The sequence below is a fragment of the Ambystoma mexicanum genome, chromosome 13, assembly GCF_040938575.1.
Source record: "Ambystoma mexicanum isolate Mex_15411 chromosome 13, UKY_AmexF1_1, whole genome shotgun sequence".
In the NCBI taxonomy this organism is placed as follows: Eukaryota; Metazoa; Chordata; class Amphibia; order Caudata; family Ambystomatidae; genus Ambystoma; species Ambystoma mexicanum.
The window spans coordinates 488,632,496-488,658,232 of record NC_090938.1 but is presented as its reverse complement, the minus strand read 5'-3'; the positions used below and the strand labels follow the sequence as shown (position 1 = coordinate 488,658,232).

General features: G+C 45.2%; 1 protein-coding gene across 11 annotated transcripts in view; it reads right to left on the bottom strand.

The window, feature by feature from the left end:
- The window catches only part of MARCHF10 (membrane associated ring-CH-type finger 10), a 1,025,913-nt gene that overhangs the window by 473,858 nt on the left and 526,318 nt on the right, over positions 1-25,737 (bottom strand). For all 11 annotated transcript variants that reach the window (XM_069634147.1, XM_069634148.1, XM_069634140.1 and 8 more), the window contains 3 exons: positions 22,218-22,376; positions 21,392-21,557; positions 4,443-4,577 (listed from right to left, as the gene is read on the bottom strand). In XM_069634147.1, the coding sequence (XP_069490248.1) occupies positions 4,443-4,577; positions 21,392-21,557; positions 22,218-22,376 (460 nt within the window). The remainder of the gene's footprint in view (positions 1-4,442; positions 4,578-21,391; positions 21,558-22,217; positions 22,377-25,737) is intronic.

The window sequence follows — 25,737 nt, the reverse complement described above, 5'->3', positions numbered from 1 at the left end:
GTTGCATGGGAGGGGACGCGAATCTTCGCGTCACTTGGTGTTGTTGGGGGCTTGGGAGCCTCTGGGGGTGGACCCCCGACCTCTCCCTTTGCCACGGCGCTGGCCTCTTTGGCTGTACTGCCCACTATTGGTCTGGTAATTGGTGGCAGGGTACTGTTGCTGCTGATTCTGCTGTTGGCGTTGGCCACGAAAAAAGCGTTTGTTGCCATAGCCGCGTCTGGTATTGGGCTTAGAGATCTGTTCAAGAGTTTTGTTAGTATCAAACTCTTTTTTAGCCATCTCCAAAGCCTCATCCACCGCTTTCCCGAAGAGGTTTGAGTCTTCAACAGGTTTATTTATTAAAGACGCCTGTGTCTCCGGTTTGAACCCTGAGTTGCGCAGCTATACATGGCGTTTTAGGAGTATTCCCTGAACCAGGGAACGTCCCGCTGTCTCTGCAGCATCCAGAGAGTTCTTTACAATACTCTGGTTGACCTGGGTTCCTTCGCCAATAGTTGATAGCAGGCGTGTACGTAGAGGTTCCGGCGCTTCTTCGGCGTCTTTGCGCAGTTTGGCCCACTGCGCGTCCGCATAGCTAGCTAGCAAAGAATTGTTCGCAATTCTTGCCGAAAAGGCAGCCGAGGATGTGACTCTCTTTGCAAGGGCATATAACCTCTTGCCCTCCTTGTCAGGTGGTGCCTCGCTGGTGGACAGCGGCACCCCTGCCCTCTTCCTTGTATTAGTTACTACAAGGGAATCCGGAATGGAATGTCCCCTGATGTACAGCGGGTCTGAGGGTGAAGGAGTGAAAAGTTTTTCAATTCTTGGATTAACTCCTCTGATTAGTGCGGGTGTGGATAGCGAAGGGATGATTCTTCTCTTCACTGAAGCGAGGAGGGGAATGGTCTGGCTGACCGGGGGTTTCTCCTTAATTACTCTTTCCACAAAGTCTATTTCAGGAGAGATCTCCCCAGTGTCCAGTTCGAAATGTGCTGCTGCTCTGCGCAACAGGGCATTGAATGTGGGCTGATCGTCAATGGGAGACCTGTTTCTAACAGGTGAATTGTCAGGAGGATTTAGGTTCAGGACATCAGTGTCCGAATATACTGATGGGGATCGCCAGGGATGAGAAGGTCCTTCTGGATTTTCTCCGAAGCCTTCTCCTACCATGTCTGGGCTGTCTTCCAGACCTTCCTCCTGGTTCTGTCCCTCTTCATCATCCACAAATTCATCCTCCTCCTCCAAGTATTGTTCCTCACCAGTGAGGTCATACACATTATGGAAATCTGAGGCTGTGTCCTGCTGGGGATTGAATAGTCTCGGATATTTGGCCCTGGGGTCCTCCTGAGGCCCTTCTCTTGTTCTCTTGGGAGTGGGAGGGTTCTGGGTCTTCATAAACCTCTCCATTCTCTCCATGCAGAGATGGAGCCTTTCCATGGTTTCATGGGGTACCCCTGAGCGGTCTAGTGGGGGAAAATTAGTGTCATCTAGCTGAAAACGGCTCAACCTCTCCCATAATGTCGAGGAAAGTGTCCCGTCGCCTTCCGAAAAGCCTTCCGGTGTGCTGGGGGTCCCCCCGACTGAAGGGGGTAGTCCCTGTCTTTCTTCGGGCTTTTTCGGCATGTCTTTCGACCTTTGCGTAGCGCTCGACGTGTCCTTCGGCGTACGCTTCTGGGCGTCGGCTACAACGATCCTCGCCAAGCTCTCTGCGACTCGTTTGTCAGAGGAGGGCTGTGGTTTCGACGTTACGGGTGTCGATCGTTCTATGGCAGCGTGCGCACTCTGCTGGTGCACGCCGGCCGATGGTTTGGGGGCGGCGCCCTTATTTGCCGAAAGCCCAGTCACTGGTCGCGGCTGCGGTTGCGAGAGGGGCTTCGAACCTGAATGGTCCGAGGAGGCCGCCGGTGGAACCTGCGTCTCCTTGGGCGCTGATGCTTTCTTCGTCTTCGTCGAAGAAGAGCCATGGGTTGTGTGCTTATGTGTGGTATCGTGTGCGTCAGTGTCTCCGGGGTGTTCATCCCCATAAGCAGGGCGTGAGCCGAGCCCGTCGGGGCCGGGGACAGACGACTAAGAGCACGAGCGCTCTTTAGAGGGGTCTACGACTTCCGTAGCGGAGGTCGTGTTATCACGTTCCTCGTCACTGTCGGTGGTAGCAGCGGCGGGTGAAGAATCGGCCTTTGACATAGCGTAGGCCGCCCACCTCTTGACCCTACGGTCTTTTAGAGTCTTTGGTTTAAGAAGCCGACAAGCCGTGCAACCCTCCTCTTTGTGATCGAGGGGCAAGCAGCGGTTACACCGTGAATGCTTGTCCTTCCAAGTAAACTTGCCCTTGCAACGCGGGCAAAACCTAAAGGGTGCCCTCTCCATAGCCGAGGCAATAAATCGTGATAACGACCCCAAGGGAAAGGAAGGGGAAAGGAAAGGCATTCTCAGAAAAGAACCAGAGATGTCCCACGACCCCACTCTCCCTACTGTATTTGGCCTGCGAGGCCAGGCCACGTGTTCGGCAACGCCGAAGGATCTCCTCCGCTCGTCCCCTCCGTCGAAGATCTTGCTCGGCGGAGACAGCTTCACAACTGCGTCGAGGGAGGGATCGATGTGTTATATATTAAATAGGAAAACGACCAAAGGTCGAGGAGATGAAATCTGCAATGTCTCTCGAGGAGCTCCGCGTAAAGGCGACCAGTAGCTGGGCGGAAAAAAACAATCTGAGGGACCTCGACGCGTGAGGGATTGTGGGTACAAACACACGTCACTATAGGGATAGTATTTCAGACACGCCTTGTCGACGTCCCTTTTCGACTACGAAAAACAAAATGCAATACTCCGCAGTGACCACTGGATGTCGGACCTATGCACAGCATGTTATTCTAAGCAGATTAACAAACATCAGAAACTAGGTATCCCTTTGGCACTCTGCTGAAAGTGGTGTGTGCCAATCTCTTAGGCCACAGAGTTTTGGGAGAGATCCTACGTATCCTTTATCCTTAAGAACTGTAGTTACTTGAGGATAATTAGAGTCCTAAAGAGGACCTTAAGGGTCCCCAGCAACACTGCCCATAAGTGTGCTGCAATAGTAAAAACATAGATGCCTTTGAGAGCTATGGAACAGACTCACTCCATGGTACAGGTAGGATACAAAGACAGAACCCACAAGAATGAATGAGTGGAAAAAGGCTCCACTCATTCAGGATTGAAAGAAAAAGGTCCAGATGTCAAGCAAACAGTGCTGGGGGTCTCACTAGGAGAGGGGATGAAGCATAAAAATGATAAATCTCCCTAACACTCTTTAACCAAAACATGACAACTTGTGTCCAGCTTTCATTTCTGACTCCTACCACACTTTTCTTCATATCAAACGCCTGACTTACTAATTAGTGGTATTAAATCTTAGTTACCATCTTTCAGATCAGAGTTTTCTTCCTTTTAAGCATCTCTGCAGTGGCACTGATAAAGGGCTCGTTCTAGAAGCAAAGCAATATCGGTTTGGGCCCCTATTCAACACTGCCGCCAATAAGTCTCAAAGCCCTTAGATGTAGGTTTGGAGCTATGCGAGGGCAGGAACTAGCAAAGTCCAAACAGGTAGTAGGTTAGAGTTCCTCCCAGTACTTAAGGCCCTTCTACTCGGTGACAAATCACAAGCAATGTGCTCCCCTGCTGGTCGGTGACCACTGCAATTGATTTCTCTTCGGAGGTAAAAAGTTACTCACTTAACTCTAGGTTGGGAAGAAATAACTTTGTAGCAGCTATCTTTTTTATTCAAAAATGTTCACTCCCATCGATCAACATCTGAAAGATGCCCACTAGAAACAAGAGTCAAACTGGAGGCTTGTCCAACATTCACAAAGATTGGCCTGAAGGTACATTCTGAGAGAATCTCTGAGGCCCTTCATGCAACTGACTTGGCCGTAGGCCAAACAATCTTTCAGAGGTACTGGCCCGTTAAGAAGGCGCTTAACTTTCCATGTAGGCCACCACAGAACTAAATCCCAAACATTCATTTTTGAAACAGCATAAAACAATCATTCAAGGACCTCAGTTTAGAATTGCCACGTGCCAGTGTTTATAGAAAAGTATATTCCTTCCAGCTGCAAGACAAGCAGTACTGAGATGCCCTCAACCTGGAACACGTAGAAACAGACCCACATATAGCACTCAGGTACTTCCAAACTGCTGGCATCTACACAAGAGCAAATCTAGCCGGCAATGTCTGTCTTCTCGCACTAAATAGCCTCTCATCCTCTCATTTAGATCCACCAGTGTGCCTGAAGACCATGCAAATGGCAGTGGTGCATTGTACAAACCCAAGTAACATAACCATGCATCTCTTTGAAAAAAAGCTTCCTGTCCAGTGAAATGCCTCATTCTAATTAAATAGGAAACAGCCAAATAGCTCACAAGCTAACTACGAAATAAACTGCAAGATCAAGTGTCTGCTTATCTCTGCTCCATTTCACTAGTACCTGATGGTTTCTCCGGCAGCAATGAAGTTGGTTCCTTGCTTTCTCGTGGTACCCGAGTGCTGGGCAGCATAGCTCTTCCAGAAAGCCTCCTCTGGTGTAACCGAGTCCTCTTAGACAGGACCTGGGGCTGTGCAGCTGTGAAAAGCAAACACACAGGGTTAATCCTATCCTGCCTAACAATGTCCCTGCTTGCACTGTCAAGGATATACACCTTTACATAGTAGCGAGGGATTTAAACAATGAAGACCATGTCCCTAACTCACCCATTCTGGTAAACAAACATGACGACACTTTGCAAACTGATAGCACGTGCATACCCAGGCAACACAGTAAAATGCTACAAATTGTACAAATGATTTTGTTTTTACATTTTCGTGTATCTTCTCTAGTAAATGAGTGAGTTTTACGGAGATAAAGGCTAAAATATTTATTTGGGTTTAACACTAGTTAAATTTGATTCAGGACAGTATATGCATTGTGCAGATGTTCAGGATAGAAATGCAGCCCATGTCTAATCTATAATACAGTTTACCATTGGGACTCGTGCAAAAGGCCTATGTCCATAAACATCAGTCCTGTCGGGCAGCATTCCCTGGCGGCTTGCTCAGAACTGAGGTGTAACATCGGCTTTCAATGGGCGGCAAGCCTGCCCTGCAGTTCCATGCTAGCTCAAAGGGTCCACCCATACAGAAATGTATTGTTACCTACCATACATTATACTTACCTAAAAATATCAACATTGGGAATTGTTCTTCCCTAGCAATAATTGTACTCCAAATAAATAGGGAATAAAATACCCCCACTTCACCATCTTACATGGGGCCTTGATAAGGTCCACCAAAACACACTCCCTGTTCAATGTAGTGCCCCCTTGTGATCTCAGAACTATAGATGAACACACCGCCTCATATTGGATCCGACCAGCCACATTCATAGAAAACACATACCTCCTGCCATTTAGTATACCAGACTTTTCCTAGGGGTAACACACCATCATCGATCTTTGGGTCGCCTTGTGTAACCTCTGATGTCCTAGAATTGAGGCCTAATATATTACTGCCAAAAATATTCTAAATACACTCCTCCAGCTCTGAAATAACCTGTGCTGTAGTAGAACAGGAGACCAACATACAGCCTAACATTTCATCGATGCCCATCTTGTCCTTCCAATAAACCCTACCTCTGTAGGGTTTATAGTCATAATGTCGACAAAAAAATGTCAATTAGAACTATCAACACCTCACCCAACACCCCCCTGCCACCCCCCCCCACCACCCTCTCACCCCTCATACTCAACACATTCTAATTATATATTTATTTATTTATATATTCAATAAATGAATAAACAAAAAGAGTATCATTTACTATGGGGGAGTCCCCCCCAACCCCCCCTCACCCAACACCCCCCTGCCACCCTCCTACCACCCTCTCACCCCTCATTCTCAACACATAGTAATTATATATTTATTTATTCAATAATTAAATAAATAAAAAGAGTATCATTTACTATGGGGGTGTCCCCCCCAACCTCCCTCACCCAACACCCAACACCCCCTGCCACCCCCCACCACCCTCTCACACTCAACACATTTTAGTTATCTATTTATTTATCTATTTATACAATAAATAGAACATTTCGAAAAAATATCGAAAAAATGTCGACATTATTGTTTGTCGACATTATTTTTTTCGACATTTATTTTTCGAAATTTTGACTGTCGACATTTTTACTGTCGAAATTATGACTGCCCACCCCTCTGTAGTACTGTATGCTTTCCAAGCAAGAGGGTCCAAGTTAACATTTACCATTGAAGCCACATGTAGAGTTCTTCGGACACTCCTCCTGCCCTGTAAAATACCTTTATATTTAAGAAAAGTGTGATACATCTTCAACCACTGGGTATAACATGTGCTGCATCAACTGCATAACCTATGTCAGAATAAGGGATGTTATACACCATTTACCAATGAGGCTACAACAAGAGCATCTTTACCAATAGACACCCTGTGTAACATTCAGTATCCCCCTCCGGTCATGTACTTTGGATCTAAAACAGCATCCATCATTCAGTCCTCAAAGGTGGTTCTGTCAATGCACCTGCCCTGCAGAACACCTACTATTGCAGAACTGGTGTCCACTGTATTAGCTAGCACCAGGACCAGTGTCAGGACTCTTTAAATCACAACTCTTACCCTGCTAACCCACAAACGATGTTTTCCTGTACATCACAACCGATGTACAAACCTGCAACCCAGCAATACTGCATCATATCTCAGAACAGAGGTCTGACACAGCTTCAACAATGTACTCTTGGACAGGAGGATCCGTGGAATGATAGGACTTAGGCCCCCACACAGCACTACTCAGTAACATAAATCCTATAAATCCTACACTGTTAGTGTTAGAAATTCTAAACTGCACATCACCCGTGACCTTCAACAACATGTGATGGATGATCATCTGCATCGCTGCTATACACATTACTGGCCTCCATCAGACTGTCAAACTGACTTGCGGGAGCTCCAGCTTTCCACTACGATCCCTTTGCAGAAAACCAGAAGCTGCTCCATCCCAGCTAGCTTGGAAATTGACTTTCCTAACTAGTTAAGGTACCCATGTACAAAACTGCAGCTTGTTGAGGACAGTGAGCAGACCGGTCATTCTAGCTAATGGACCCCTGCCCTGTACTGCTCTCCGGCATGGCACTGCAGCTCTCTGGCATGGCACTACAGAATGGAGACTTGCGCTGAACTTGGATGCTTCTAACAAGGGAGCATACTCCCCTGCCAGCAATATCATGTAATTAGTAGGTCAGATATCCCCAGGCAGTCGTGACCTGCACTACCAGATGCTAGTGCATACATGACCTACTCCTGCTTTGAGCGTACTGACCTATAATGTGCTTGCTGCTTCAGTCAGGACCGGCTCTACACCCCGCCTGCTACAATTGTATGGGAGCGAGGGGTCCTCAGGCCCCCTCGCGTCGTACGCTCCTCAGTACAAGGCTTGGACCGCGTGCCTCCGGTAGTGGCATTACCCCTTGCCCTTATGTAAAGTTAACCACGGTTGACTGCTGCATAGATGGGACTACTGAGCAGGACAAGGGGCATCCATTTTTTGTGCCCCCTTTCGACTCCATCTTGGGCACACAGGCCTCACTGCGATAGTACAGCAATGCTCAGCTCCCCTTTCCACCGCAGCAGCCAAGGACAGAGACACACACACACAAGGCGTGCAGGCACCTGGCTGGCCCCCACCCTTGCACTCCCCCAGCGAAGGAAAAGCTCTGCGCTTCCATTCTCACGCTGAGGCTGGAGAAAGTTGCAACAATCAATATGCTACAGTTTTCTTCCTCTGAGATTACTGTCTGCCTGAAAACCGGCATGTGAACCAAGATGAGCTAAGCACTTTCTGCTCGATTCGTTCTCATAAACGTGCAAGCCACCCTCCCCCATTAAAACAATGTATTGCCATTCCGACCCTGCACCCCCTGTAAGGTATTTCTTTCAAGTGCCAGTCCCTCGCCTGTGCTGTGAAACCCACCCAACACACCCACTACTAACCTTAAGCATTTTTATTATTATATATGCTTTTACTTGCACTAATGAGTTTGAAACCTAGAAAGAGATGCGAAACATAGCCCGATTCTTTTACATGCACAATAAAGGTCAAGGCCTTCAATTAAAGCCACAAATGACCCAATTGTAGTGACAATAATCATTGTGTGTAACTTATATAGAAATGTGACAAGTAGCATAAAATGTTTTAAATCATTTGTCATTTAGTATGAAACCACACTATCTTAGGTAGTGACCACAGTGACCGGACCCTGACCTGCATGGAGCACAAGATGTGTGACGTCCGTCAGCTACTCAGCCAACCAGGAGGAAGAGATGCTACCCACACCTACAGCACCACACCGTCTTACTTTAACTAATATAAATGTTGGCACTGATGTAAATGTGTTAGAGAGTTTTCTTGGGTTATTTCCTAGCTGGAGAAATAAACCATCCTTTGAACTCTTGCAGCCGGGTCTCAGTGCCCCTTTCCCCGACAAGGGGTTTTGCCTGTTATTTTATTTCTTTTTCTCTCACACGTAGTAAGACGGGGAAAGGCACCTACATTTTTTGTGACCCCCGCGACGTGATTTAGAGAGGTGCCTTGAGGCCTGCGCCGCCCGGCAGCGTGATCCAGGGCGCCCCCCAGCAGAACCATCGCCTCCGCGGTTGACCAGATTGTGCACACCAAGAAGAAAGGGTCAAGGATTCCCGGTTGACGAATACCCGATCAAAAGCTGTCCGCCAAGGCAGGCCACGGCTGGGTTGGGGGACGGACCTGAGCGAGGTCCGGCCGCGAGCGGCGACCCTCGGAGTACCTGACTGAACACGTGGAGTCCCGGTTGCAAAGACCCCAAAGGAAGGTAAGGGGGAAATACGGGAAGAAGGGAATTAGTAACAAAGGGAAGGTAGCCAAGAATAGGGTCTGCGTGAGTGACGGTGAGGCTTTTCTGATCTATGCTTTATATGGCCATTAGGTGTTGTAAGAAGTGAGAAGAAGAAGAGAAGTGGTATCCTAGCCCGTAGGGGGTAGAAGGCGGCGCCGCGTAGCATTTGTCCCGACCAAGTGCAGAATAGAGATAAAGAGAAAAAATAGTAGGGGTCTCGTGTAGGCTCCGAGTAGTTTTTAGAATATTCTTTTTCCGTGGAAGTAAGAAATCTTGAGACATAATAAAGGTGAAAGAGGTGGGGATTGAATGCGAAATAGTGGATAGTATAGGGAAGAAGAAAAAACAGGGTCAGTAACGGGAATAGGGAAAGAACAAACGCGCGCAGGCTGTGCATGTGTATGTTGCATGATTATATGTTTGTTGGTCTGCTTTTATGTATATGTTTTGTTGAACACGCTAAAGTATTTTAACACAAGTAATTTGTGATCGATACAAGGTAAAGCAGAAGAAATAAACTGTGAGGGGTGATCAGGTAACACCTCTAAGAAAGCTAATGTGACATATGGTAATTGTGAGCATTGATAAAGAACGTATTATTTCTACATATTGTAATTGATATAACAAGTAAGAGGTGGGAAGAGATTCAAAGGTACTAGAATACACAAAAAAGGAAAAGAAACATTGCCATGGGGGGAGTAACACCACTGGCACATATTTGCCAGCACCTTCCACTTTATAGCGACAGGATACAGAAGTATCAAGATCAGTGGATCACTGAGATTAAGGGAGACGGGGTTACACCAATTTGGCCAGAAGGAGGATCATTTGACAAAAGAGTGTTGGACCTAGTATCAACACATTTGCTAGCGCGATACAAAGGGAAACAGTTACAGAACCGGAGAGAAGTCTTAGATTTATGGCGAATGTTTGAGGAAGTTTCCCCCACGGCAGAGGTAGGTACAAACAGAATGACGGAAAAGCAGAAAAACCCTGAAGAAGTAGGTGGGACACCAAAAGGGGAATGCTCAACAACTACAACCGAAAACGAAGTAACAAAAATCTATTCCTTAATGACTAGGCCAGCGGTAGGGTTTAGTGAACCCCTGTATATACCACCCACCGCCACTGCCCACAGCGGGGCAACAGCCCCCCGAACCTCCACCATATGACAAAGGAGGCCTGTATGGCCCCACGAGTGCACCTCCTGTGGATATAGCACGTTTAACAGGTGATTTGGAACGTCAGCTAGCACAAGCACAAATGGAAATAACACGGTTAAGAGCTTTATGTGACAAAAGGGCAAATGCTGCCAGGGGGAGGGGAGGTACCCCCGCTGTCATTGGCAGATCTCACACCTCCGATCGGGGCAGCAAGCAATGCAACCCCAGCAGCCTCGGTATCAGGGCAGTCTATAGTATCGCAAGGGACGTCATCGCAGCAGAGGCAAGAACAAGAGTGGCAGTCAGGACAGTTTCTGTTCCAATTGAATAACAAGCCAGTGAGAATTATACGCCCAGATACACCAGAGAGTCAACAAAGTGGAGACCAGAGTGGAAGACAAGGAAGTGAACCCAAGGAAAACTGGGAGGATAATAACGAGTTAAGAGTCAGAAATAGAAGAAATATGGGACAATTTAGATGAATACGAAGCGGCAGCTGCCGCGGAGGGATCCCCGCTGCCAAACCACCGTTACCCAGACACACTATCGCCACCATTATGGCAAGATAGATTAAGACAACGAACAGGGAGGATAGGAAACATATTGGTAAGTAAAGCGAAAAAAGGGAAGACAAGCAGAACGGGAAAGAAACAAAAACTACAAATGCCACTGATACATAAAGGAGCAGGTAGGGCAAATTACATTCCGTGGGCCCAAATGGACAAAACCAACCTGTTAAAACTCCTCCCCCCGGCTGACGGGAGGGGCAGGTAAGTGGATACATGTATTTGAGAAAAACACGGCAGGCGTGCCGTTAGCTATAGGTGATGTAAAAAGTCTATTAGTTTCAGCAATCGGGGACCAAGCAGACACAATCTGGGAAAGGGCAGGGTTCCCGGGAGTAACAATGAGCTGTGACCGACACGATGGATCACCATTTAACAATGTTCGAGCACAAGTGCGGGATGCATTGCGGCGTGCATTTTCAGACGTTCCAGATTTACATGCAGTGATGCAGTGTACGATGGAGGAGAACGAGGATCCTGCGCAATTCATTTTGCGAGTGCAAGATTTATGGAGAAGCGAAACTGGTACGGCATGGAATCAATCAACAGCTTTATTCTATTTTATCATTAAAAAGGGGTTGCCGAAAGAGGTGCAGAAGGCCTTGGACAAAATAGCTGGGATCGAAGCCAAAGGGTGGCCTGAAATTCAGAGCATAATTTTACACCACTGGAGGAGGATCAAAGAAAAGGAAAAGGAGGTCACGCAAAAGAGGCTGGCTGACGAAGCGAAATTAGTACAGACGAAATTAGTGAAGGTCGCCGCCATTACTGCCAGTGCAACAGCAGACAGAGGAAACAAAGGAGAAGAAGACACGGGAGGAAGGCCCGTCGGAATAGCAACACAGTGGGTTGGAGAGAACCAAGGACAGTGGAACGGAGAGGAACAGCCATGCCAAGGATCGCAGTGGCAGAACAGGCCGGCCCAAGGAAGAGGTGGGTACCGCGGGCAAAGTGGAGGATACGGAGGAATGGGAAACAGAGGGTATGGTGGGCAAGGACCAAGGGGAAGACAACAGGGGTCGTGTTGGAATTGTGGAAGATGGGGACATTATTCACGAGATTGTAGAATGCGACCATCAGGGTATTTTCAACAGCAGCAACAACAGCCCATGAACAATGAACAGGGGTGGGGCTGCCCGCACCCAGGTAGCCCTTGTGGAGCTCCAATGGGGAGGGGGGGACAACAGGATCAATACTGCTATGACCCCCAAATGCAACAGAGACAGCCAGCCCCACCACAGCAGCAGCAACAGCATCGGCAGCCACAACAGCAAAACGCACTACAGCCCATGGTGAGACAAAACCCAGTAGGGAACATAAACAATATCCCTTTTGCAGCAGCTGCAAACGGTGCTCCTGCACCATACCGCGGCGTAACGGTCGTGGGTGACAAAGTTTTTTCAATGCCAGGTCAGCAAAGATACCAAGACTAGGACAGCCCACAGGGAGCACTTGCGTGTCCAGTCCTATCCACCACACAAAGAGCAAATGAGGAACCACTAGTGGTGGCAGAGATAGGAAACAAGCAGTTTATCTTTATGGTAGACTCTGGAGCAGAAAAATCATGCCTCACAGAAGGGCGGTTTCAGCTCTCGGGAAGAAATTAGGAGACGCAGGGGTTCTCTGGGGCTATTTTAAAAGTTCCTTATACAAAAGATCTTGATGTAACAGTGGGGGGGAAAAACAGTGCGTGCACCCTTATTGTATTACGAAGACGCGCCAATCAATTTGATGGGACGAGACCTACTCAGCAAGTTAAACATGACCATAGCCTTTACTGAAAGAGGAATAGTATGCTCAACGCCAGGGGTATGCCCCGTACGGGCACTCTTGCCAATAAGTACGATTACAAAGGAAGTTGCAGTAAGAGGGATTCCCCTTGACATGGACATGTTCGTCTATGGAATACAGGTATTAGCCCGAGTAGTGCCTGAAATAACACAAAAAGAGTGGAGAATACCATCCGATTTCATATTCCGCCCAATCACACCAACAGATGTAGTGCCAGGCACAATTATGTCTATAGACATTGAGGCAGTTCAAGTTTCCAACAAACGCATTGTGGTCATAGGCCTGGACACGCAAGAGCGCGAGTGGAGAAGTGTGCTATGCATAGAGCCAAACATAATGCTAAAAGATATTACCGATGAAGAATTGTTTACGGACTACGAAGGGGATGGGGAAATAATAATGGAAATAAGCATACCATGTGACATTATGATTCAATACAGAGAAATACACAACCCACTCATGGCTAACATAAAGGCCCCACTGACAATATTTGAAGAAGACATGGCCAGGGTAGCACCTGAAATTTGGACTACGGGACCACACGATGTAGGATTGTTGCATGAGGTAACTCCCATAAAAATAAAATTGAAACCAGGTGCCCTCCCACCCAGAGTGAAACAATACCCAATATCCAAAGAAGCAGAGGAAGGTATTAGAGAAACAGTGAATGCACTCCTAAGCCAAGGGATCTTAGTACCATCGACTTCCCCATGCAACACAGCGATTTTTCCAATTAAGAAAGCAAAAGATGGGGCGTGGAGAATGGTCCAGGACCTCCGCCCACTCAATGACATCATCCAAGAAGAGTTCCCTTTAGTGCCTAACCCATTATCAATATTGTGCAGTATACCAAAAGAGGCAACTTGCTTCACTGTCATTGATCTGAAAAATGCCTTTTTCTCTGTGCCACTCGCACCAGAGTCACAGTACCTTACAGCTTTTACATTAGGAAACAACAGATATGAACATCGCAGACTCCCATAGGGGTATTGCGAAAGCCCAAGCATTTTTAACAGAGTACTACGAGAAGACATTGGCAACAGATGTAGGGAGCACCATAATACAGTACGTAGACGATTTACTCGTCTGCAGCAAAACAGAAGAAGAGTGTAGAAAAGACTCGCTAACACTGCTTAACGTATTGGCTGCCAAGGGATACAAGGTGGACAAAGGAAAGTTACAATACTGCCTTGCTGACGTTGTGTATCTTGGCCAGCAAATATCTAAAGACGGAAAAAGAATATTACCAGACAGAGCAGCAGCCATTCGACACATTATCATACCAAAAACAGTGAAAGACATGCAGACATTTCTTGGCATATGTAACTATTGCCGAGCGTGGATCCTCGATTACGCAGCATATACACGGCCAATGCTACAAGCACTAAAAGAAGCACAAAAGAACAGAGCCCCAATAAAATGGACACAGGAGACAATTGCTCAATTCTCTCGATTAAAAGACCTTATTTCAGACGCCCCAGTCCTTGCAAATCCAGATTATGAAAGGGGATTTTTCCTGTTTTCACACAGCAGTGGAACATTAATGACAGCAATATTGACACAAAAGACATCACTAGGCCACAAACCATTAGCGTACTACAGTGGAATATTAGACCCAGTAATGCAGGGACATTTTGCTTGCGAACAGGCCCTCGCTGCAGCGGCCTTCGCCATTGAGAAAAGTGCCACGATTGTAATGGGATGTTCAGTGACGCTATGTGCGGAACATTCGTTATTTGCTATCTCGGAAAGATTAACATCTACCCTCACAACACAGAGAGCCTCTGTTTATGAAATAATAATATCAAGTCCAAATGTACATGTGGTCAGATGCAAAACAGTGAACCCAGCTACCTTTATTACAGAGCCATGCACAACTGAGGATTTACAGGAACACGATTGTAGCACATACGAGGGAGAGGGCGATGACATTCCCAAAGCAAGCGAAAACGCGCTTACAGAAGGTGAAATATATTTCATAGACGGGTCAGCATCCATAAATTCAGAGACAGGAGAGAAACATGTGGGGATGGCGGTAGTGCGCATGGAAGAAGACACATACGAAGTGATTGTGCAAAAACGCCTCCCCTCACATTTCTCTGCACAAGCAGCCGAACTGACTGTGCTAATAAGCGCGTTACACACAGCCAATGATTGTGCCGTGACCATATATTCAGATTCAGCTTATGTTACCACCACAGTTCACTCGGGACTATCACGTTGGCGAAGGAGAGGGTTCAGAAGAGCAGACGGGTCCCCTGTACAACATGCCACGTTGCTAAATGAACTAACAGAAGCTTTAGCAGAACCATCGGTAGTAGCGGTGGTTAAATCCCAAGCCCATACCCATAACACAGACGCCGTTTCATTGGGGAACGTGACAGCCGACGCAGCAGTGAAAGAAGCCTCGTACTTCAATAGGACACCAATATCAGAATACATTGTAAAAACAAATACAGACAGCAGAACTAGCAGATGCATACAATAACACGCCCATAGCACAACTGATAGAACTACAGAGAAGGACCCCACGAGAGGTGCAGGAGTTGTGGGGCAAACGAGGGTGTAAGCAATCAGCCACAGATCTCATTTGGAGACAGGAAACGACAGGCAAGGTAGTGATGCCCGTAGAATTATTAGAAGTAGCATTCCAACAACTGCATTTTCCAGCTCACGTTGCAAAACAACACATTGCCTCAGATATTCAAGAGGATTGTTTTGTCCCTAACCTACATGAATAGTTAACTAAATTTGTGATTGAATGTACTACATGCCAAACCTACAATTCAGGAATGACATTGCGAACTCTGCGTGGCACTTTGCCACGCCCTACAGGTCCATTTAGAGAACTACATATCGATGACGCCGATATGGGAGAAAGATGTAATGTAGCAAGATACTTGATTGTGGTGGTATGCCCTTTTTCACGGTGGGTGGAAGCGGGCCCCTATCCCCATCCTGATGCAAAATGTGCTGGCAAGTTCCTTGTGCGAGAAGTATTCTCACGGTGGGGAATCTGTGACGTTATCCGTTCAGACAACGGCACGCACTTTGTAAATGACCTCTTCAAAGAATTGACCTCCCTTCTGGGGGTGAAACACAAATTATGTTCGATTTATCATCCAATGGCCAATGGAGTTGTGGAGAGGATCAACGGGCTGCTTAAAAGCAATTTATCGAAATTATGCAGCACGTTGAAAATAAATTGGGTATATTGTCTGCCCCTAGCACTGTTCCAACTCAGAAACCAACCATGCAAGGACCATCATTTAAGCCCGCACGAAATCGTGACGGGAAGGAGAATGCACACACCGCTCTCCCCTGTTAGGAGAGCGTCTGATGCGCACAGGGCTGCCACAGTGCGGGGAGAAGAATTTAAGGAATACCTAACACAGCTAACGCGCGCAGTACGCAGCATAGCAAAACAAATTGTTTCACCATTTACTGAAGATGTAGCAACAGACACCTCCATGCCGACAGCAGACAGCCCAGAGGGGCCTTTAATGCCAGGGGAGCAAATTCTCATTAGAAACTTTGTGAGGAGGTGGAATTCACCAAGATTTCATGGTCCATACACAGTGGTGTACAGCACCCCAACTGCAGTCAAGGTCACAGGGTTAAAATACTGGGTGCACCTCTCAGACGTAAGAAGGGCACACAGTGTTACACCTCCCCAAAATGAAACTGACTGTGTGGATGCCATCACTGGCACAGGTTGACATGATGATAATTGCAACTTAAGATAGGGAAAGTATAATAGAAAAGCAAAGGTTTTATATATTTTTGTCTCTCTTTCTCTCTCTTTCTCTCTCTCCCTCTCCGTTTTTTCCTTTTCTTTTCATATATCGTGTTGTTTTTTCTATTTTTTCCTAGTCTATTCCATGATGAAATAAAAAGGAATTGTTACATGCCTAACTGAGTAAAGAAATGAAAAAGAAATGAATGATTGCAATTATTTTTCTTCCATGTGACTTAACGAATTTGTCTCGCCCACATGGCGAAATGGCTGAGCAAGCTGAAATGTTAGAGAGAAATAGGGATGCCACTAGGGCCAGTAGATTAAATAATTTGGAATGTGTTAGAAAATATGCTGCCATATTATTTGCAATAATGATGTTTTATCTTATTTGGTATAATGTTGTTTTACATGTGGCGAATGAAATGAACAAAGGGGGGAGCGGAACTGATATGACAAAACCAGGGTCTAAACTAATATTGACTGAAGCAACGACTATTTTGAAGGACACTTATAACATTGAATTAAATGATAAAAATATAACATTGCCCCTTTTACAATTGCACATAAACGAAACTGCTATTCCATTGTTGAATAATACTGGAGCCAAGGAAAAAGAGCTTGGATAGAATGTAAATGATGATTACTATTGGTTAACTGATTCCAGAAATACAAGCATGCGTACACACACTGCACCAGAAACCACTACTGAATACACACGTCACAATAAACAATATAGATGAAGCATGGTCTAGAATATTCCCGCTGCAATATTCACTAGTTGGTACCCAATTAAAAAAAACAGAAGGTGGAGAAAAAGGGGGGTGGGAAAAAACAGATATGATATTTATCATAACTTGGGTTTAGATGAAATAGAGGACCCCCGACACCCTTACCAATCAAACAAATGGTATTCAGACATGAGCGCCGCAGCAAAGCAAGCAAGTAACGAAAGTTGTTACGTTTGCTCACTTATTCATCACACAACTGGAACCCCAAAAATGTTAATCCCACAGGAAGTACCCTTGTCTGAGGCCCAATGTTTGATTCATCTGATGCTGTGTAGAATAAAAAAGACATTTCAAGCACACACAGTCACTATGGAAAAATTGGAAAACGAACAAACTTGCACCAGCAGACGACAAGGAGTAATCTGCCTCCAGGAGCCATTTTTCGTTATAAAAGGCACAAGATATGCAGTTGACAAGTGGCATGATGAAACGATTGGATGCAAAGCTGAGGGGCTTCGAGGGCTGCCAGATGAAACATACGAATGGGCAAAAGAAACGTGCATCCCCATCTGAACACAGCATATCACCAAGCTGACATGGGTCACACCCCTGGAGAGACCCATAAAGATTCAAAAGGAAATACCGCACGAACTTTGCTTCAATGGAGAAGGGAAGGTGAACATGGGAACGGTGCGGCAGTGCAATAAGACTTTAATAATGCCAGTCATGAAAAAAGGCACTGCTGCATTAATGGACATATACTGGATCTGTGGCAAAAGAGCCTACCTGCATCTCCCAGCATCCTGGAGGGGCACCTGTGCCCTAGCCACACTTCACTCAGCACTAATGGTGATACCAGAGAGTCACGTCCAGTTTACAGCAAGGCCTTCGGCTGACACATCGACAGCAGGCCAATCGACTGAACCATCGACAGCGCCCGATGAGACAATCACAGAGCCCCCAGCATACGAACTATTGTCAGAAGAAACTTTGAAAACCAAGTTGTCACGCAGCAAAAGATCCAATTATATTTCGTCCAAATCGTCAGAACTCCTTGCTAAAATCCCACAACAGTATAAGCTTTTCTCATCTGCAGAAACATTCTTTGCATCGTTCCTAGCACCAGGCGTTCAAGCAAGGGCAAACGCGAAATGGCTGCAGATAACACACTGGGAGCTCATCCAGCTGGCCAACGACACTGAAGAAGGATTCAACATCATAAAAATAGAGCTCCGTGCACTGCGCCTGATGACGATGCAAAACAGATATGTTTTAGATCTTATCACAGCGATGGACGGTGGTGTTTGCAAAAAAATTGGGGTGGGGGCGTGTTGCACGTTTGTACCGACTTCCGATGCTGATAACGGGACACTGTCACATGTAATAACAGCAGTGCATAATTTAGGAGACATAATGAGAGCAGAAGGCGGAGTAGACAACACGTGGTTCGACGATCTGTTCAGCTGGATACCATCGTGGGTGAACATCGCAGCAAAGATACTCATTCCCATCATAGTCTTTCTTCTCTTGATATTCTGTGTGTGCCAACTGGAACTAAGATGCTGTGAAAATAATATGCCTAATTCAGCAATGATGATGGTAACAGTGGGCCGACAGACAACAGTGGCTACCATGATAGATGCCCAAGTACAAACCGGAGAATACACCACACCCCAGTATAGGATGACTGCCATCTATAGACAGTATGGGGACGTGGTTGATAATCTACATTACACTACCATTAGAGAACAAAAAAACTTGCTGTGGTATAATGAGGTATGGATAGATTTAGATGGGGATGGTGGGATATACTTAATGGTCACCCCCGAAGAATATGCAAGAAGCGGTAACAGCTTAAGAAGTGTGTGTAAAGAATGGATGCCAATAAAGGGTACACCTGCTTGGGATGAGGCTGTGGCTGAAGCTGAGCGGTACCGAAGGGAGAATGGAAAGAACGAGATAAAGTAGTTTGTTACTTTAGATGTAACGAAAGGGGGGAATGTATGGGAGCGAGGGGTCCTCAGGCCCCCTCGCGTCGTACGCTCCTCAGTACAAGGCTTGGACCGCGTGCCTCCGGTAGTGGTATTACCCCTTGCCCTTATGTAAAGTTAACCACGGTTGACTGCTGCATAGATGGGATTACTGAGCAGGACACGGGGCATCCATTTTTTTGTGCCCCCTTTCAACTCCATCTTGGGCAAACAGGCCTCACTGCGATAGTACAGCAATGCTCAGGTACCCTTTCCACCGCAGCAGCCAAGGACAGACAGACAGACAGACAGACAGACAGACAGACAGACAGACAGACAGACAGACAGACACACACACACACACAAGGCGCGCAGGCAGCTGGCTGGCCCCCACCCTTGCACTCCCCCTGCGAAGGAAAAGCTCTGCGCTTCCATTCTCACGCTGAGGCTGGAGAAAGTTGCAACAATCAATATGCTACAGTTTTCTTCCTCTGAGATCACTGTCTGCCGGAAAACCGGCATGTGAACCAAGATGAGCTAAGCACTTTCTGCTCGATTCGTTCTCATAAACGTGCAAGCCACCCACCCCCATTAAAACAATTTATTGCCATTCTGACCCTGCACCCCCTGTAAGGTATTTCTTTCAAGTGCCAGACCCTCGCCTGTGCTGCGAAACCCACCCAACACACCCACTACTAACCTTAAGCATTTTTATTATTATATATGCTTTAACTTGCACTAATGAGTTTGAAACCTAGAAAGAGATACGAAACATAGCCTGATTCTTTTACATGCACAATAAAGGTCAAGGCCTTCAATTAAAGCCACAAATTACCCAATTGTACTGAGAATAATCATTGTGTGTAACGTATGTAGAAATGTGACACATAGCATAAAATGTTTTAAATAATTTGTCATTTAGTATGAAACAATACTATCTTAGGTAGTGACCACAGTGACCGGACCCTGACCTGCATGGAGCACAAGATGTGTGACGTCCATCAGCTACTCAGCCAACCAGGAGGAAGAGATGCTACCCACACCTACAGCACCACACCGTCTGGCCAATCGGGTCCATTTAGTATTTTTTGTTAGAGTTACTTTAACTAATATAAATGTTGGCACTGATGTAAATGTGTTAGAGAGTTTTCTTGGGTTATTTCCTAGCTGGAGAGATAAACCATCCTTTGAACTCTTGCAGCCGGGTCTCAGTGCCTCTTTCCCCGACAAGGGGTTTTGCCTGTTATTTTATTTCTTTTTCTCTCACACGTAGTAAAACGGGGAAAGGCACCTATACAATCTTGACCAATAGTACCCCTATAGTGCCTGCAATTCAGTACCATGACTGATGCAGAGCTCCACACACATGCCAACAATCATCTGTTCTTGTTAAACTGCAAGAAAATGTGCAGACAGGCTGTGGGGGAGAAAGCTTTGGACCAGGATCAGCATCCATTAAAAAAGCAACCTGGTTGACGATACTACTAAAAGGGGAGTGTGCTAGGACAGTAACAACCATGGGGGCATATTTCATAACATTTGTGTTGTTGCAAAAAACACGCAGCAAATCAATATTGCGCCATTTTGGCTATTTGCATTACAGGAAACAGAAAAACAGGCTTGTTTCAATCAATACTAGTCAACAATGTTTATAACTTTACTGCTCGGGTAATAGAAAATTGAACAAATTGATGTTGCCACATATTTAGTCTCATCTTTCACATCTGAAAATCTCTGTAGTTTTTTTTTCTGTTAGTGTAAAAAAGAAGGGATCAATTTGTTTGTTCCATTTTTTGGTTGGCCCAGGTACGATACTTTGTGATACCAAAGTCAGGAGCAAAGCATGCTCAGTTCATTATTGCCCAACTCCTGCAAAAATATTCATGCAATATAAACTAGAGCAACATCTGGGTACTACATTAGCTATGCTTTGCATCAGAAATGGGGCTAAAGGTATTGGCTCCTTCATTCTACAACAGATCAAACTTCTTAGGTTAACACGGGCCTGGATATTAAAAGCCATTATTTTCTAGCTTCCAAAGCCTTTTCATACTTTAGCTTCCTTTCCAAAGGGCTCTTCAAAAATCACACTGACGAAAAAAGCACTCCTGTGCCTTTTATTACCAACCCTTATGCTACAGAGCCACACCCAAAGGGTATGCGACACCAGACGTCCTTTTCAGAGATTTAGAGGATGATTTTTCTTGAGGCCATTTTAGTGCGGGTGGAGGGGTTCAAGCCCTAAGCGGGCCGAACATCCTTAGAATTGATTCCGCGGCTCAGAGACAGCAGAGGTAAACTATGGGTAGGGCAGGTGAGTTGAGGGGGGGGGGGGAATATGGGTCACCTGGGAAAGTTGCAATCAGCTGAACACCAAGGCATGGAAGACACTTAAATCAGAGGTGCACGAGGAGCAAATCTCACTGGTTACCCTGGCGGTGCACTACATTTTGCTTTGCTACTTCAGAAAAGATGGACAAGATCTTGACTAGGAATGTCTTTACTGCAGCTAACCCTTCCTGGAATGGCCGAGATGCTAGGACATACCTGGATTTGTAAGGTCAAAGGTGATGCCTCCACTTTTCAAGATTGACGTGGGTTTATATTTCTTCTTATCTGTCACTGAGGCAATAGCAGGAAGCTTAGGTACAGGCTTCTTAACAAGTGATTTGCTGTTGTTCCACCTTCCTTCTGAAACTCCGATGACAGCAGCCTGAAAGGGTTACAGGGCACAATCAGTGCTTATAAGAGAGGAACAAACACATTGGAAATTAGAGGGGAAATGGTTTATTAGGGATCCAAGACAGTTGGTGCCCCCAAGGATAGCTCTGCCGAAAATGGACCTCAAAAACACCACCAATGGATTTGTACCACCATTGTGATTTTGCTGCCAGGAGCCACAGGCAGGACGATTAGAACGTTGAGAAGTTTAGCAACGTATTGTGAAGGGGTAGAGAAAGAGGGGCCAGTATGATGCAGTTTTGAAGGAAGGGTTATCACAAGATTACTCCATTTGCCAGACTTGGCTTGTGGAGGGGTTGTGTGGTCACAAAGATATGGGGGCTTTCCTAATTCTGTTGACCTAAGACAAGGCAGGCCTTCGATTAACATGTGGGGATGGGGGGGTTTGGAATCAATATATAAAGGAGGTGCATTTCAGTCTTGTACTTATAGATTACTGTATGGCATCACAATGTTTTTAGCACATAATTATAGTCTGCTCAATGTGTACACTAGTATGCTGTATTAATAGCCACAAGATTTTCTGGTACAAAATAGTCACAATTCTAGGGCAGGTTAAGTACCATGGTCAGGCAAACTGGTTAACATACAAATCACAAATTAAATTTGAATGATCTTCCTGCTCCAGTACCTGTGCATTGGTTACCATGCCCGCTGCCCATGGTCGCTCGTAGCTGCGGGTGGAATAGATAGAGGACAAGGTGAGCCATCGCCTCTGCTGCTTGCTGATCTGTTGTTCTCGCTTCTTCTCGCTCAGCTCCCTATCCTGCTCCTTTCTGCGCAGAGAAGCCTAAGGAGTCAAATGAGGTTTTCTTTTTAATGTTTTCAGCTGCAGAGAAAGTGTTCAGGGTTTAATGGCAAGGCCCAGAGGTAAGGCAATCTCTTGATTGCCACTGCAACAGCACACAGAACACTTTCTTTGGAACACCAAACAGGCACTAGAAAGGTTTCTAAGTTGCTCAACAAAAGCTCCTACTGCGCCACAGACCTCAGCATTTACTACTAATCCCCACACACCTAAATATATGATCATGCTTGTATTTACAAATTGTACAGAAGTCTTAATTTGGGGAATTGAGCCTTATTGTACCAATTCAACTGTCAGATATTATATTCATACTAAGATGATTTAAACATGTTGCGTATAGAGAACACAGTAGTTCTATGAAGAAAGGATTCAATTAAGCTATGTCCACTGGCTCTCCATTCCCTTTTAGGAGTGAGGGAGGCTTTCTGAATAAGGATCGTTTACCTCCTTGTACTGCTCATCCATTTTTAAAGGATTCTGCAGGTGTTTTGAGGGCTAGAAGTTTTCAAGTTGCTGGCGATGAGCGCGAGAACGAAAATCCTAAATTGTACCTTGGTGAGAGGCCCTGAACGTTTTGCTTTTTCCTGAATGATTTCCTAACCCCTTTCCAAAAGAACCCCTCTTCTTACACAAATGTGAATTCCTCTGTTTTCCATATACTTTTAGCATGTTGATATCCTAAAACACACGTTTAGTAGGTTGTTTTGAAAAACACATCATTTTTCAAGACTCATCTACCTTTATTAAGTAATCTACAATAGAAACTCAGAACACAGCAACAAAAACTAAACTTCAGTCAGAACATCTTTGCCCTTTTCATTCAGGCCCCTAATACGATGCATGGCCACCCTGCGCATCTCCCCACTATCTAAAGTGCAATGTTAATTTTTTGACAGTTCACAGCAATGTCTAACAGTGATGCTCACAGCATTCTGAAATCTTTGCAGCCACGTGTGAAAATGATTCATGTGCTATTCGGGACTACCAACAACCAACCTGTACATATCATCCATGAAGTATATAAAAGGATCCCTCTTTCATGACCTCTTTCAGTAATCTTCGCTCCTCTGCCACCAATCTACTTACTATTCCAAGGTTTAACCGGGAAAGGCTTGGCGGCAGAGCTTTCTCCATTGCTGCTGCCAAACTTTGGAACAATCTCCCACTGCCACTCAAAACTACTTCCAATCATTTGGTTTTCAGAAGAGCTTTGAAAACCACTCTATTCTAGTCCTTGGCTCTTTCACTGGTTTTCTTTTTAGCTAGCAGCTTCCTCTTTAGCGCCATGATGCCTTTGGGCGACCGTGCGCTTTACAAGTATAGTTAACATACCATGACCCATGTGGAATTAAAAATCGCACAAAATAGCCCAGACTCAGAAATACATTTCCATTCCACGACAAAGGCATTCATACTAAGAACTTTTTATGACAAAAGGAATTATCAATTTTCTATCCATAATCCTATCAGACTCGACTGGATGAAAATTGAACTGTTTAGTGGAAATTATTTAGTTCCTGAGCAAGCAATTGCTTTGACAAAGCTTGCTATGAGGGAAACACGTATTGGCTGTGGCTATTCTTAATAGAGTCCTTGAAGTTTTACTAACCAAATTGTACTCTTACATTATTTCCTAAATATGAATGCAGGATATTTTGATATTGTAAGCACTATATACAGTCTATAGTCAGTCAAATTTGATATGCAAATTATTCATTCAACAGCACGTATACAGATAATAAACATTTGTGAAATTGCATTCAGTTAAACAGTGTTTCATTGATAACCTAAGCAATATGCACAGAAGCTTATAGCCACAATTAGGAGTCTCTCTTTTTTCTACCTTAGTATGCCACTGCTAAGCTACAGAAGAAAACCCATGAACCTAAAAGACAGGCTTGGGTGTTTTTAGTCTATTTTGTAGTTATAATAAAAAAGCCAATATATCTAGTGAGGGTTACACATCAGTATTCATGGCTTTAAGGAATCTTTCAACCCCAGTCACACGGACCATGATGATCAAGTCACATAAGCCACATATCTAGTCATGGAGAATGGATTACATGGCGATTCACTGACAGAACTGGAGCTCTCAGTTTGTCCCTTCTCCCCCATCACAACCACTTATAGTAGACAGGTGGTGTTTCCTCCAGGGAGAACAAGCTCCGTCTATGGCAAGCTATGAGAGTAGAGCTCAGATTAAAATTAGTATGAGCCATGATGCAGAATTTTGAGTATTGGATACATTATTCTTTGGCTAAGGACCCAAAAATCTTTTTAGAGCCCAATATGCAATCATCTGTGTCCTGGCAGACATGGCCACAGAGCAAAAGCTGGCTATTTTTTATTGCTGCATGGTCAGGGACCTGTTTGGAGAAAGGTCTTAAGCAGACCTATTGTTGGATATAGTGGGCCCCATGGAAAGAATGTTTGACATGGTTGAATCTCAATCTAAAAGAGATCAGGTCAATTTACCTTTCTAGGGTTCTGTTCCATTCTTCTTGTCTCTCAGGGAAACAAAGCAGGTCTTTTGGCAGAGTGCAACAAGTATATTTTAATGATAACATTATTAAGGAGCCAAACACAGCTGCAAAGAGTATTTTATTAGGAGCTCCCTTAAGAAAGCAGTCTTCAACGTGGAGAATGTTTGGACACTCATATTTATTGTTTCAGCTGGCTGGAAAAATGTGTTGTTCCCCATTGTAGCCTGCAAATGTCCTAAAACTAGTCCAACTATGCAGAATGTGTGAAAATCCTGAAAGGTTATTTGCATTTTTGCAGGGGGAAAAAGTTCAAATCTTCGGCTGACACCACAGAAACTGCATACCCAATATTTAAAGGGTCCATTATTAGTTCTTGGTTTCACTCTAAAAATACCCCAAAAATGTTGCAAAATCGGCATCAGATTTGTAAAATCTGCTGAGAATGTGTCGTTATTGCGAAATCGGTCTTTTCTTTAGTTTCCGAAATAGCAGGGGTGTTCTGGGCACAACTGCCAAGTTCTGCAGGAATAATACTTTTGCACTAATGTAGGTGGGCAGGTGGCAGAGTCCAAGAGTGGGCATAACTAACTCAATACATGGCTATGAAGACCACAGCAGTACAGCAACTAGAATTTCAGGATGTTCTTCAGTAGACAGGAGACCGCATACATAGGTTTTTACACACATGGAAATTGAATCAGTTCAGGCAGCGACAAGCAAGATTGTGGCATGAAAGGACAACATAATTATCTTCCCAACACAAATTTGAACCGTAATACATTTATTTTCCAAATTAACCAACAAAGACAAAAATCCAGTGAAAGATTTAAGGGAGATTAACATATTTAATTACAGGAACC